At 47.3% G+C, this 12,105-nt stretch overlaps 1 protein-coding gene across 2 annotated transcripts in view; it reads right to left on the bottom strand.

The window, feature by feature from the left end:
* LOC135823443 (H(+)/Cl(-) exchange transporter 7-like) overlaps positions 1 to 12,105 on the bottom strand; it is a 28,502-nt gene that overhangs the window by 4,079 nt on the left and 12,318 nt on the right. For both annotated transcript variants that reach the window (XM_065336294.1, XM_065336296.1), the window contains exons 17-26: positions 11,800 to 11,872; positions 9,855 to 9,973; positions 9,306 to 9,383; positions 8,669 to 8,729; positions 5,059 to 5,157; positions 4,519 to 4,557; positions 3,446 to 3,578; positions 2,136 to 2,293; positions 1,437 to 1,579; positions 31 to 90 (exon numbers count right to left, since the gene is read on the bottom strand). In XM_065336294.1, the coding sequence (XP_065192366.1) occupies positions 31 to 90; positions 1,437 to 1,579; positions 2,136 to 2,293; positions 3,446 to 3,578; positions 4,519 to 4,557; positions 5,059 to 5,157; positions 8,669 to 8,729; positions 9,306 to 9,383; positions 9,855 to 9,973; positions 11,800 to 11,872 (963 nt within the window). The remainder of the gene's footprint in view (positions 1 to 30; positions 91 to 1,436; positions 1,580 to 2,135; positions 2,294 to 3,445; positions 3,579 to 4,518; positions 4,558 to 5,058; positions 5,158 to 8,668; positions 8,730 to 9,305; positions 9,384 to 9,854; positions 9,974 to 11,799; positions 11,873 to 12,105) is intronic.

A 12,105-nucleotide genomic window follows, 5' to 3' on the forward strand; every position in this document is an offset into this window, starting at 1 on the left:
AGACAAGGACTCCAGTCTCAACATACTAACCTGCAAACTAGACGTGCCGGAAACAAGCTCTTCCAGTTGAGTGCGCAAGATAACACCAAGCTGCAGAGGAATAGCCGACAACACAAAATACACGCATTGGGCAAAATACAAGTAAAGTGCTGCTCAATGAAATCAGTGTTTGCAGGTCTAGGGCTGCACAGCACCCGGTGTGGCATTCACTGGCTTGATCACATTTCAGGAGAGCAGCACTGTACATGTACTTCAGAGCACTGCACACAGACATTCTGCTGCACATATCAAGCATAGTGCAGAACAATGACATTGCTCTGCACTATGCTTGATATATGCAGAGAGGTTTCAACACATTGTGTTGAAACCTCTCTTGCAGGTGACAGCCGTGTCGTACCAAATCAACTGGCAAGAACATTGGAGCGATGCCCAAATCTTAAGCTTCTGAAGGAAAAATGTTGGTCCGCGACATTTTTTGTGACGCAAAACGTTTCTGCTCACCAATCCTCCGTGCACAAAATCATAGAGCGGACGGGATGTAGCACACAATCGTTGGTATTTAAAGGACCAAGTTTAAAGGTATTTCCGCAGGAAATTGGTTAAGCGGAGTGATCAAACTTGGGTGGACCATGCGAAGATTAATCGAGAATAGCCGCACAGAAATAGCACGTCATTGAGCGAGCAAAATAAATAGTATCAGGTTGTATTAGGTCACTAGGGAGCTCCCAACATTTACTGTGAACCCTTACATCCTAATCGTGTGTACAGAGGGGTGCAATGGTAAAGCTGGTGCATATTGTAAGTCTGCAAATGTTCGGTCCATTCAAAATTCGACCTCCCAGGGCTAAAACCCATTTCAACCGCATCAAATTTTCAGCCTGTACTGCTGCCGCCTGTATACACTGTCACACTGAACCTTGCAAAAGCAAAATTTTGGCCGCAACACATTTTTCGGCCAAACATGACCAGGCCAAAAATAGCCAAAAATAAATATATTATTTTGTTGACTGACAGTAGCAGATATTGACCATAGTTGCAAATGGTCCTAGAAACCGCTTGCTTCAATAATGTTGAGCTCGATAGTACCTGTACCGGTATCCTTCATGAAATGGCTCGCACTTTACATCGGTGGGTCCCGCAAACGTTTGTCAATACACACTAAAAATCCCCTAATCCGGACGCCCTAATCCAGGCACATCCGCCTCACGGGCACCTTTCAGACCCATCTACAGTCACAAAAATGACTTTCCACGGAAAAACGGCCCGAAAACTATTGACTTGCATAAACATTTTTTTTACTTGCATGCAGTTAAGTATAATAATGTTCTGAGTTACGGACAGTGCCTGGTCCCGACCTGCCCAGATCTGGGCAGTGCCGGGTCCCGACCTGCCCGGATTAGTTTTTTTTACTGTATAATGCTACAGTAATGACTTACCAGTAGGGCGTCCTCTCCGTCGGACTCGCTAGTAACTGGGAATCCGTTGTGATTGTGAGCCTTGTCCTCCAGCACCTGGCGGATGCGAGACACGTCCTCGACAGGCCGGAACGTGATCATGTCTCTCACCATGATGTCCTTGGCTACAAGAACAAAAGGGTGGAGAGGTTTGGTAAATTAAATTGTTTTCACAGTTCTCTTGAGACTCAGGTTGACTGAGTGTTGAGCATCCGTAGGAACGCCATCACCCTGTAAATATCTAAGGCACAGATGCAGCTCCTAAAGCTGTGGATTTGAGCACATGCAATTCCTGTAATTCAAATCCAGTGATCGTTACAAGCATTGTGCTCTGAGAACATTTATCAGACATCACGAGCCACACACTAGGTATGATGATGCTCATTGCGATTTTACCTGTAAATGGGAGCAAAGTACAGTCAACTTCGCTAATAACGACTGCGGACATAACGACAATTTGCGATTAACGACAGAATTTCCATTCCCAGAGCAAAGTCCCATCTAACTGTAATACATTTAATGAGACTTCGGGTATAAGGACACTTCACAAATAAGGACACTTTTTCTGATGCCCCGCCGAGTGTCCTTATACGCAAAGTTGATTGTACTGCCCGCAGGACTATGTAACACACACAAACACCCATCAAGCTTATCGCCGATAAGGTCAATTGCCCTACTCACCAAAGACTCTGAACCACATTCTCTTTGGCACGGCATCGGACAGGAATGGAATGTGCTTGACGTGAAGCAGCTCATGATACAAGCCATGAGTCAGCCAATCACCGATCCACTTGGCGAAAATAACTGTGACCATGATTGCCGGCAGGAAACGGAATTTGCTACAAACAAAGAGAGAGAGCCGGAGAAAGTGAAAAAATTAGAGAGAGAAAACAAGAGAGAGGGGAGAAAGAGAGACAAACGGAGAGAGAGATAGAGCGAGGAAGAGGGAGAGAGAGATAGATAGATAGATAGATAGATAGAGAGAGAGAGAGAGAGAGAGAGAGAGAGAGAGAGAGAGAGAGAGAGAGAGAGAGAGAGAGATAGAGATAGAGAGAGTGACAGGGAGAGAGATAGAGAGAGAGATAGAGGGAGGCAGAAATAGAGAGAGAGAGCAAATTCTGTTCGCCTAACTTGATCTTTTGCCCATATACCTAACATTTTGAGGGATAGAGAGAGAGAGAGAGAGAGAGAGAGAGAGAGAGAGAGAGAGAGAGAGAGAGAGAGAGAGAGAGAGAGAGAGAGAGAGAGAGAAAGAGAGAGAAAGAGAGAGAGAGAGAGAGAGAGAGAGAGAGAGAGAGAGAGAGAGAGAGAGAGAGAGAGAGGGTGATAGAGATAGAGATAGAGAGAGACAGGGAAAGAGATAGAGTGAGAGAGATAGAGGGAGGGAGGGAGAAATAGAGAGAGAGAGCAAATTATTTTCGCCTAACTTGATCTTTTGCCCATATACCTAACATTTTGAGAACCCCCAACTCCTGAAATGGGAGTAATTTTCAGGGTCCAGGATACACGATGCTTGCAGACACCAGCACGAACAGTTCACAAATGAACTGTTCGTGCTGGTGGCTGAAAGTATTGTGTGGAAACAAGAACCTACTTCTACTATATTTATGAATGGACGGATGAAATGAAGGTTACATCAACAAGTTGTCCAGTATACACAGTCCTGTTTGCGTCTTTCCCTCAAACCAGTGAATATTCCATGACTTGGGGCTCCCCGCGTGCTAGTTCAGTTGTACGCGAAGTGTGTGGGTTACAGTGAGGGCTGCGTCCCACCGGCCTGTGTGGACTTACAGGAAGTGTGGGTTACGAAATCTGAAGAGAACGTTGAACGGTCTCTGTTGGGATGACGGCTACACTGTAGCTCAGAGGTTAGAGCATCGCTGGCTACAAGCGAGAGTCCCTGGTTCGAGTCCTGGTGGTGACAGTCAATGTTTTCTTCAGACGTTTCCCGTTTGCATCTTTCCCTCAAACCAGTGAATATACACACTCACCCGGTGATTTCCAGCATGATAACAGCGATGGTGACGGTCACACGACCGCTGCCACTCCAGAAGGCCGCGGCGCCGAGCATTGCCCAGGTACCCGGGTCAGCACCATGCTCACCGTTGCGTTCCTTGACGTATTCTGAAGATGACCAAAGAAACATCGCGACCATAGTCAACCCACTTTTTTTTCATCGCCAAATCTAGATAATTATATTAAAGAACTCAGATGGTGAGCCAAGGAAAAAATTCGTAACATGGAAAATGTGGGCACAAGTTATGCTAGTTGTGCTAGATTGTGCACGTCTGCCTGTTCAAAATCTGGTTTAGTTGGTGGACTCAATCGCATAACTTGTGCCTACATTTTCCTAGATATTTCTTATTTCTTTTTTGCAACATCTCCAGGTGCAGTGGAGTAACTAACCTTTTTGCAGATATATTCCCAGTAAGCTATGAGCGGAGACCCCCTCCACTTAGGCCTCGGCCTTTGGGGAATCCATAAATAAATAATTAAAAAAAAGTGGCCAATTTGGAGACAGTGGGTGTTAGCCAACCACACTAGCATGCGTAATGCATGAAAGTTTGCTGAGGTTAAGAAGGCACTGGTCAACGCTCCACAAAGCCATGTCCAGGCGGCCTTGTAGGCTGCTGCTGGTGTAAGCTACGTCATTGCGCAATGGATTCATCGGGCTCAGCTGGGTGTATCCCACAGGCATGGTCACCAGGTGTGGCTTCAAAATTTACCGAGTGATGTTCAGGGCAACAAACCCTTTAGGTATTGACTACAGTGGTAAAGCGCCTATGACAAGCCACAAGTTATCAGGACAGATCTCAGCTTGAAGGTGAGTGCGACAATTCTATGAAAAAGAATTCGACGGGTTCGCGTACCGGGCAGGTCAAGAACAAGGAGTCGTACAACTCCCTGGTAAAGAACCACCTTTCCGCTTCCGTGGGACGCCACCACCCCATGATCAGGCGTCAGATGCGGCTCCTTAACGGTGGGGGAGGATAGATCAGACAATTCTATAGTCTCAATTCTATAGTCCGCTTTTATATCTGCAGGTATATTTCACGAGGCTCACCATTGATGAATATTCCCCACACTCGGCCCAGACATCCACCTGCAGTGCACAAACAAGCAGGAGATTGACACAGCTAACGTTAGAAAACTTCAGCAATGCAGTTTTAAAAACACATCGGGATAGTCAAAACGACGGTGTTTGTTCGCACCAGCTTCCGGGTTTCATATCCACATACATACACACAGCAAACACGGATCAATAGGTACAGAGCCACTTTTATAATTGCACAATTGCTACAGTACTAGTGCTAGTGGGGTTCTTGCTGGCCTGTATCCACCTAAAGAGAAGGTAATCACAAGACTAGTGTTACATAAGGATCCCTCAACTCAGACACCCAAAGCATGATCTCTTTGCTGCAAACATCACTTGAAGTGCTCACCAAATGTGTGTAACGATGCATCTATTCCACCCATGCCCATACTCATACACATACACATAGCAGTCGTTCACCGTGCATTCTATGCACACTGTGTAATCACTAACCAGCCTCCCCCCCCCCCCCCCCCCCCCGCCGGCACAGTGCTTATCCCCGCTGCTTACCTATGGTCAGCATTGGCACAACGAGACCAGACGCAATGCTCATGCCAGCGGTTATACCGGCCAGGATGAAGTAGAGCACTCCGAAGCCAATTATCGTGCCTGTAAGAGACACGGCACAAGGGAAACCAGTGTTGTGTATAGACTATCTGTTGTGTTTCATTGGTCTGTGTGGCCGAGTGACTCCCGCTTCTCATTCATGATGTTTGGCCTGTTCTCATCTCAAGTGTAGCTACCCCTGTGCTGTGCGGTTTTATTGATGATGGTAATATCATGCACGTGCCTGTTCGTGCCTAGCCTGCTCTTTTCAGTTTCCCGCCGTTGTAGGCAGCGCATGCGTAACAGCTGATTTACATTTTGGCTGTGATTTTTGGTAGGACAGGGTAGCTCTTGTGTTGGGTTTTTTTGGGAACAAGAAGAAGTTTTTGTCTATGTTGAATATTTGTGCGCTCCTTTGATCTTGTGAGAGTTGGGTCATTTTGGGCCTTGCACGCAATTCGAAACATTACTGGCACCTCCGACGGGATGCGTGCATTTTGAAGACATGGACGACGAAGAAACCACTACTGTCGCGGGGAGTGGAGAGCTGTCTGGCGAGCATGGGCAGGACACCGAAGCTGACGCTCCGGAGACCAGCTCGCAGGCACCTCCAGCCCAAAGTGTGACTTACGACTATGTAAAGTTTCGTGCCTCCCTGCGGAGAAGACTGACCAACCTGCTGAAGGTATTGAACACGGAGTATGGGAAGTCGTCGCCGAGTGCGAGGTACCTCAAAAAGTACCTGGCTGACGCCGAAGGAATAGTAAAACAAATCGAAGAAGTGGTCGAGGACCACAGGAATCAATTGCGAGACGATGCAGATTTTGAAGGATTGGAGAAGTTGGAAAAGTGGTTTGAGAAGTTGAACGAGGATTGTTCTCCGCTGGCAGAAGTTAGTTCGCTCCTTGAGTCAGGAGTTTTGGAGTCAGCCAGTCAGCCCAGTGGCGATGGTGACTTGTCAGCGCAGCCTCTAGAGGAAGAGCTAGAGGGCGAAGATTTTGCCCACAGCGCGCCACGTAGTGCTGATGACGGAGGAACGGAGTTTTCTGGAGACCCTGGTGTCAGTTCCAGCCTGAGAGCTTGTAGTGATGATGATGCATCAGTAGTGACTATGTATAGTACTGGTATGTATCACAGTGGCGTCACTGACGGATGCAGCACTGCTGTTCCCTGGCAAACGCCTGCTGCCGCTGCTGCTGATCAAAGGGATCATGCCATTCATGGAGCTGCTCAAGATGATGGGACAGTGGGTGATTACCCTGATAGCAGGCTTAGGGCCAGAGGTGCACTAGCACTTAGAGGCAGTCCAGGAATGCAAGGCAGGGGCAGCAGCGCTGATACTAGCTCTGGAACTCGATCCTCGTTGCAACCTCCAGGTCACGCTGTGCATGCAGCTACATTCACAACTGCTAGTGTTACTCAGAGTAGTGTGCTTGTGGGACAGCCTCAACATCATCAACACTCCGCTACTCAAGTGTCTAGTGCTGCCTACGGTGCTAGTGCAGGTAGTGGTACTGGTACACCTGGAGTCGCAGTGAACAGAGTTGTGAGTGGAGCACCCAGTCAAACTCAAGGGCAGGGTGGTGGAGCATTCAGAGCGAGAGCAATGCCTTCTGTACAGCAACGTCCTCACGCCAAGCCTGTTACTGCATTTTCATCTTCAGTTCTTCCACCACGACCCTCAGCCATTGACGCCTCACCATTTTCTGGTGGGACACGCTCGAGTCACGAGTCCACTGGAGGAACAGGCAGAGTTGGCTGAGCGAGCTCATCCTCATCGGCGTTTCGACATCATCCAGCATTTACTGAAGGTAGTTTGGAGGCGCTGGAAGAGAGAGGTTGTCTCACGGTTGAACCTGACTACCAAGTGGCAACGTGCTCAGAGGTCAGCTCAGGTTGGAGATGTTCTGCTATGCCTCGACGACCATCTTCCACGAGCAAAGTGGCCATTGGGAAGAGTGGAAGCCGTCTACCCAGGCAAGGACGGAGCGACACGTGTGGTGGATGTCAACATCCGGGGAAAAGTCTACCGTCGGCATGTTCGCTACCTTGTGCCTCTGGAAGTGGAGCCGTCGAGTGACCGAGTTAACAGCTTGGAGTCGGTCGTGAAGATGCGTGACCTGTGAAGTGAAACTCATCGCCCCGAGCTAAGTACTGAGTAACTGATTCTAATACCGAAGACGTTGGCTGATCAGTGATAATGAAATAAAATATCTGCTAGCCATATTTCATGCTGTGTGGTACTGTTAGAGCTATGGGTGATAGGAATCATGTTATGCGTGTTACAGCACGAGTGGGTTGCAAAGGTCTTCAATAGTTTCGGTCCTGATGAGCTAGTTCTATCGGAGGAAGTACACATTATGCTCTTTTGTTTTTCCTGGCAAGATGCTGGTGTGGCATATACTTGTTTTTGCCTTTTGTTTTTCGTTGTTTTTTTTTTTTTTTGCTCTTCTGGGTGTATGTAGTTTTCGCTCCCTGCTATTTGCATGTTTGCTCAAGGGGGAGGAATGTTGTGTATAGACTATCTGTTGTGTTTCATTGGTCTGTGTGGCCGAGTGACTCCCGCTTCTCATTCATGATGTTTGGCCTGTTCTCATCTCAAGTGTAGCTACCCCTGTGCTGTGCGGTTTTATTGATGATGGTAATATCATGCACGTGCCTGTTCGTGCCTAGCCTGCTCTTTTCAGTTTCCCGCCGTTGTAGGCAGCGCATGCGTAACAGCTGATTTACATTTTGGCTGTGATTTTTGGTAGGACAGGGTAGCTCTTGTGTTGGGTTTTTTTGGGAACAAGAAGAAGTTTTTGTCTATGTTGAATATTTGTGCGCTCCTTTGATCTTGTGAGAGTTGGGTCATTTTGGGCCATGCACGCAATTCGAAACAACCAGTGTGGACCAGTGTGGATGTTTATGGATTTGTTTCAAGAAAACACACAGATTGACGTAGGCAGCATAGGAGGCAAAGACTGTATAGAGTCTATAGAGTATATCGAGTCTATAGGGTCTATAGGGCCTATAGGGTCTATAGGGTCTATAGAGTCTATAGGGCCTATAGGGTCTATAGAGTCTATAGGGCCTATAGGGTCTACAGAGTCTATAGGGCCTATAGGGTCTATAGAGTCTATAGGGCCTATAGGGTCTATAGAGTCTGTAGAGTCCATGAGTCTATAGACTCTATAGAGTCTATAGGGCTTTGGGTGCCTGGAACGTGACCCACGAAAGTTGTTCTGTCCTTCAATTTTCAATCAGATGCACCACCATGCAAAAGGGTGAGGACAAACAATATTAGTAGCAGTGACTTGTCAGCTGTGCCAGTGGATTAGGCCAAGATTCGGCGAAAGACTGCGTCAATGCATGGTCTTTGCACCGAGAGGAGACGTGGAGCGAGTTACAGATGTTCATGTTGAAAGGTTACCGGTACTCTCAGGTTCCTATCTGATTTTGTAAACCTTGAGATGACTAACCAGCAGGATGGTGCAAAAAACGCTCAGGGTAAAATATGGAGCAAAGGAAGTCGACAAATGGATGAGAACTTAGAATGACTTAGAATGATATGCTGATGTAAATGTGTACTGACCTGCATGTAAGTAGTCATAGGCTCCCTGTTTGAAGAGGTTTCCCACACCATTATGGCCACTCTATGATTGTAAGATGCAGAGCAAACAGCAACATTTTACATTAGTGCATGTCGCTAGCATCGCTTGATCTGATTTCAACAGGGTAATACCCACAAGCTCAGGGAAATCCCCACAACCTCAGGGAAATCCCCCCAAGCTCTGGGCCTTCTCACGAGGGCACCCCCCCCCCCCCCCCCCGTGGGCCTTTCGGAATATAGAACAAAGGAGAAAGGCATGAACACAAACGGATTTCAGAAGGCATACAGTTCCATAGGCCAGCGCCTGAATATGGCAAAGAGCACTCCGTTCCCATTGGGCTCAAACTGAGTTTTCCGCATGCATAGGACTGCCACTATGCACAAGGATCAAGTAGCACGTTGAATGATTCAAGAAGTGTTATGTACACGCATATCCAAACATGGGTGCATGTGGATACGCTCTGAGCAACAATGTTTTTGATCATATAATACAGTATTTGCCAGGTGGGTGGAAGTGTTGAAAATCTAGAAAAAATATGCAGAACAATTGAAATTCAATCAGCACCACTTATTAGAATGTTTTGCAACAAAGAAAATCATCTGTGCTGCTTTGACTTACAACATAGAAGAGAGTGGCCATCTCGTTGTACTGTCCCTTGGGGCAACCACCCCGTCGAATATTCTGATCCTCCAGGAACTGAGTTGTTGAATGAGACACAACACTATGCTGCCTTAGAACTCAGCAGTTTGCATGCACAAGTGTACTTGTGCTGTGAGTATCATTCCATTCCACTATCCTGACAGAGCCGTAACTATTGAGCCACCATCTCATCAAAAGCCGCTCCACAACACGGCCACGGAAATGGTATGGTGGTGGGGTGCTTACTGTATAGACTCTAGATTGTTAAGTGAATGTGACCTATCGCAGACATAAATTATATCTGCTGTCCAGAAACAAGAACCATCATTGGAGCGTAGTGAAATCAGCGAGCACAGCAGAAACAACTTCAGATCTGACTACAGGCGTTGAGCGTTCACCTTGCACAAGACTGGACTGTAGAAGGTGACTTTTTGCTGACAGGGAGTTCCACTCACGCAACCCGGAGTTTGTGTGATGCATGCCCTGTAACATTCTCAACGTGGTAGCCATCTCCAAATCTGCACTTACGTCAGCAATTCTCTCTCTCCAGTCGTCACTATCGTGTGCGTACGCCACATCCCAGTCACTCTTTGTGTGGTTGTAGCATTCAGGGCAGGCCGTGCCGCTCAGATTGGACCAAATAGTGCCTGTACGACATCAACATGGACACAATGCAGCGCAATATCAAACCTGGCACCGATTGAAGGATATAAATTGAAAGTTAGGTGTGTCCTAGAGCAGCGTGCCGAAGGTACTAGCTATAGATACGGCATACAGTAAACTCCCCTTATCCGGATGTCCCTAATCCGGGTACTTCCATCCACATGGCACCTTTTTGACCTATCAAGAGTCATAAAAATGGCTTTTCAACGACCCCCCAAAAAACTATTGATTGGCATAAAGAAATGTTTACTTGTATGCAGTAAGTATGTGCTCGGTCCCAACCTGCCCGGATTGGAGTTGTACTGTAAATGATAGCGTCTCAGTCACAATCTGTTCGTACATGCTTCAACCCATCTGCTTTAACGCCGCATATCTCTGCAATGGGATGTATGCATGCAGGTCCCGGTGTTAGGTTTTGCGGGGCAAGTCCACTACAACCGTACACACCTTGATACCAGCTCTGCATAAAAAGGTCATGAACTTTGTGAGGTCATACTCGTAAATGTACTATAACGGGTTGTACCTGCCAAGTATGGGGCAACAGGCCCGGTGGAACCGGTCCGGTTGGTCAGGCCATGCCCGGAGCAACTTTTAGCCCACCGACTTGTGTTAAATGCTGGTTTGTTATGTGTAGCCACCATCACATTTTCTGCATTTGTCACAAGCACCAAGTCATTGCTAGGGTTCTCAGTGAAAAGGCAACGCCTGTTGGGAGTTCCCTAGTAAAATATTAAAGGGGAAGTTAAGGCAAAAATTAAAATTTCACCAGTTGTAGTCTTCGGGGTGCTGAGTCGAATGGTCGTGGTCCGAGGAAGCTGAGACGCTCCCTTCCTACTTGAATCCCAATCGAACTCGCGCACTTCCACCGAAACTGGGTGACTGCGCCCTACGAGATGGGGATTTGTATGCAAAATGTCACTAAAAGCGCCATTTCGTTCTTATAAAAGCACGGATGACCGCGATTGGCCCATATGTTGTAGTCTTTTGGACGCTGAGTCGACTGGTTTTGGTCCGAAAAGGCTGCGATGCAGCGTTCCCCCTTTATTCCCAATCGAACATGGTTGAACAAGTGGTCACGTGCTCCTGGGTGCCCAAATCACCTGGTCACCACGCCAGCAGGTGACAACTTTCACACCAAGGTTCAACTCGAGTTCAACTCGAGTGACAGGACTGCACCCAAAAAAGGTCAAACAGGCTAGTAAGTTGTACCCTGCAGGCACGGTGACCAAGTGACTGGCGTACGCAGGAGCACGTGACCGCTTGTTCAACCATGTTCGATTGGGAATAAAGGCGGAACGCTGCATCGCAGCCTTTTCGGACCAAAACCAGTCGACTCAGCGTCCAAAAGACTACAACATATGGGCCAATCGCGGTCATCCGTGCTTTTATAAGAACGAAATGGCGCTTTTAGTGACATTTTGCATACAAATCCCCATCTCGTAGGGCGCAGTCACCCAGTTTCGGTGGAAGTGCGCGAGTTCGATTGGGATTCAAGTAGGAAGGGAGCGTCTCAGCTTCCTCGGACCACGACCATTCGACTCAGCACCCCGAAGACTACAACTGGTGAAATTTTAATTTTTGCCTTAACTTCCCCTTTAAATTCTAGTACTACTACTACACATAAAGTATGACAGCCCTGGGTATGGCCGGACCAATCAAAAACTCATTCCGCCGGGCCTGGGCAACTTGCCCCGCAAAAAGTTGACGGCCATTTTAGATGCATACCTCCCATTTTATGTTTCTCCTAATGGTGTTCTCACACGCAGAACGAAATGAGCAAAAGCAATTAATACATGCAGCCACTTCTTACTTGTCATGCACACTTCATGGTTGTCGTAGTATGTCCGGTTGAAAACTGAAGTCGTGTGCTTAGTCAGCTCCGTCTGTATGATGAACACAACAGTAAAGAAACACATGGTAACACACAGTTCTTCTTTCGTTATGTGTGCAGTGAAGGGTTGGCGTGAGGGCGAGTGATGGTATTGAACTTGAATGTTTTCACACAGGTGTGTAGTGGCAAAAAAAACCCAGAAATAACAGTGTATGATCAGATGATGGGTGCTCTGAACTTCGGAGCTCGTACTCTCTACGAACTGACTTGACAATTGACTGACTC

The sequence above is a fragment of the Sycon ciliatum genome, chromosome 8 (genome assembly GCF_964019385.1).
Source record: "Sycon ciliatum chromosome 8, ocSycCili1.1, whole genome shotgun sequence".
Lineage (NCBI taxonomy): Eukaryota > Metazoa > Porifera > Calcarea > Leucosolenida > Sycettidae > Sycon > Sycon ciliatum.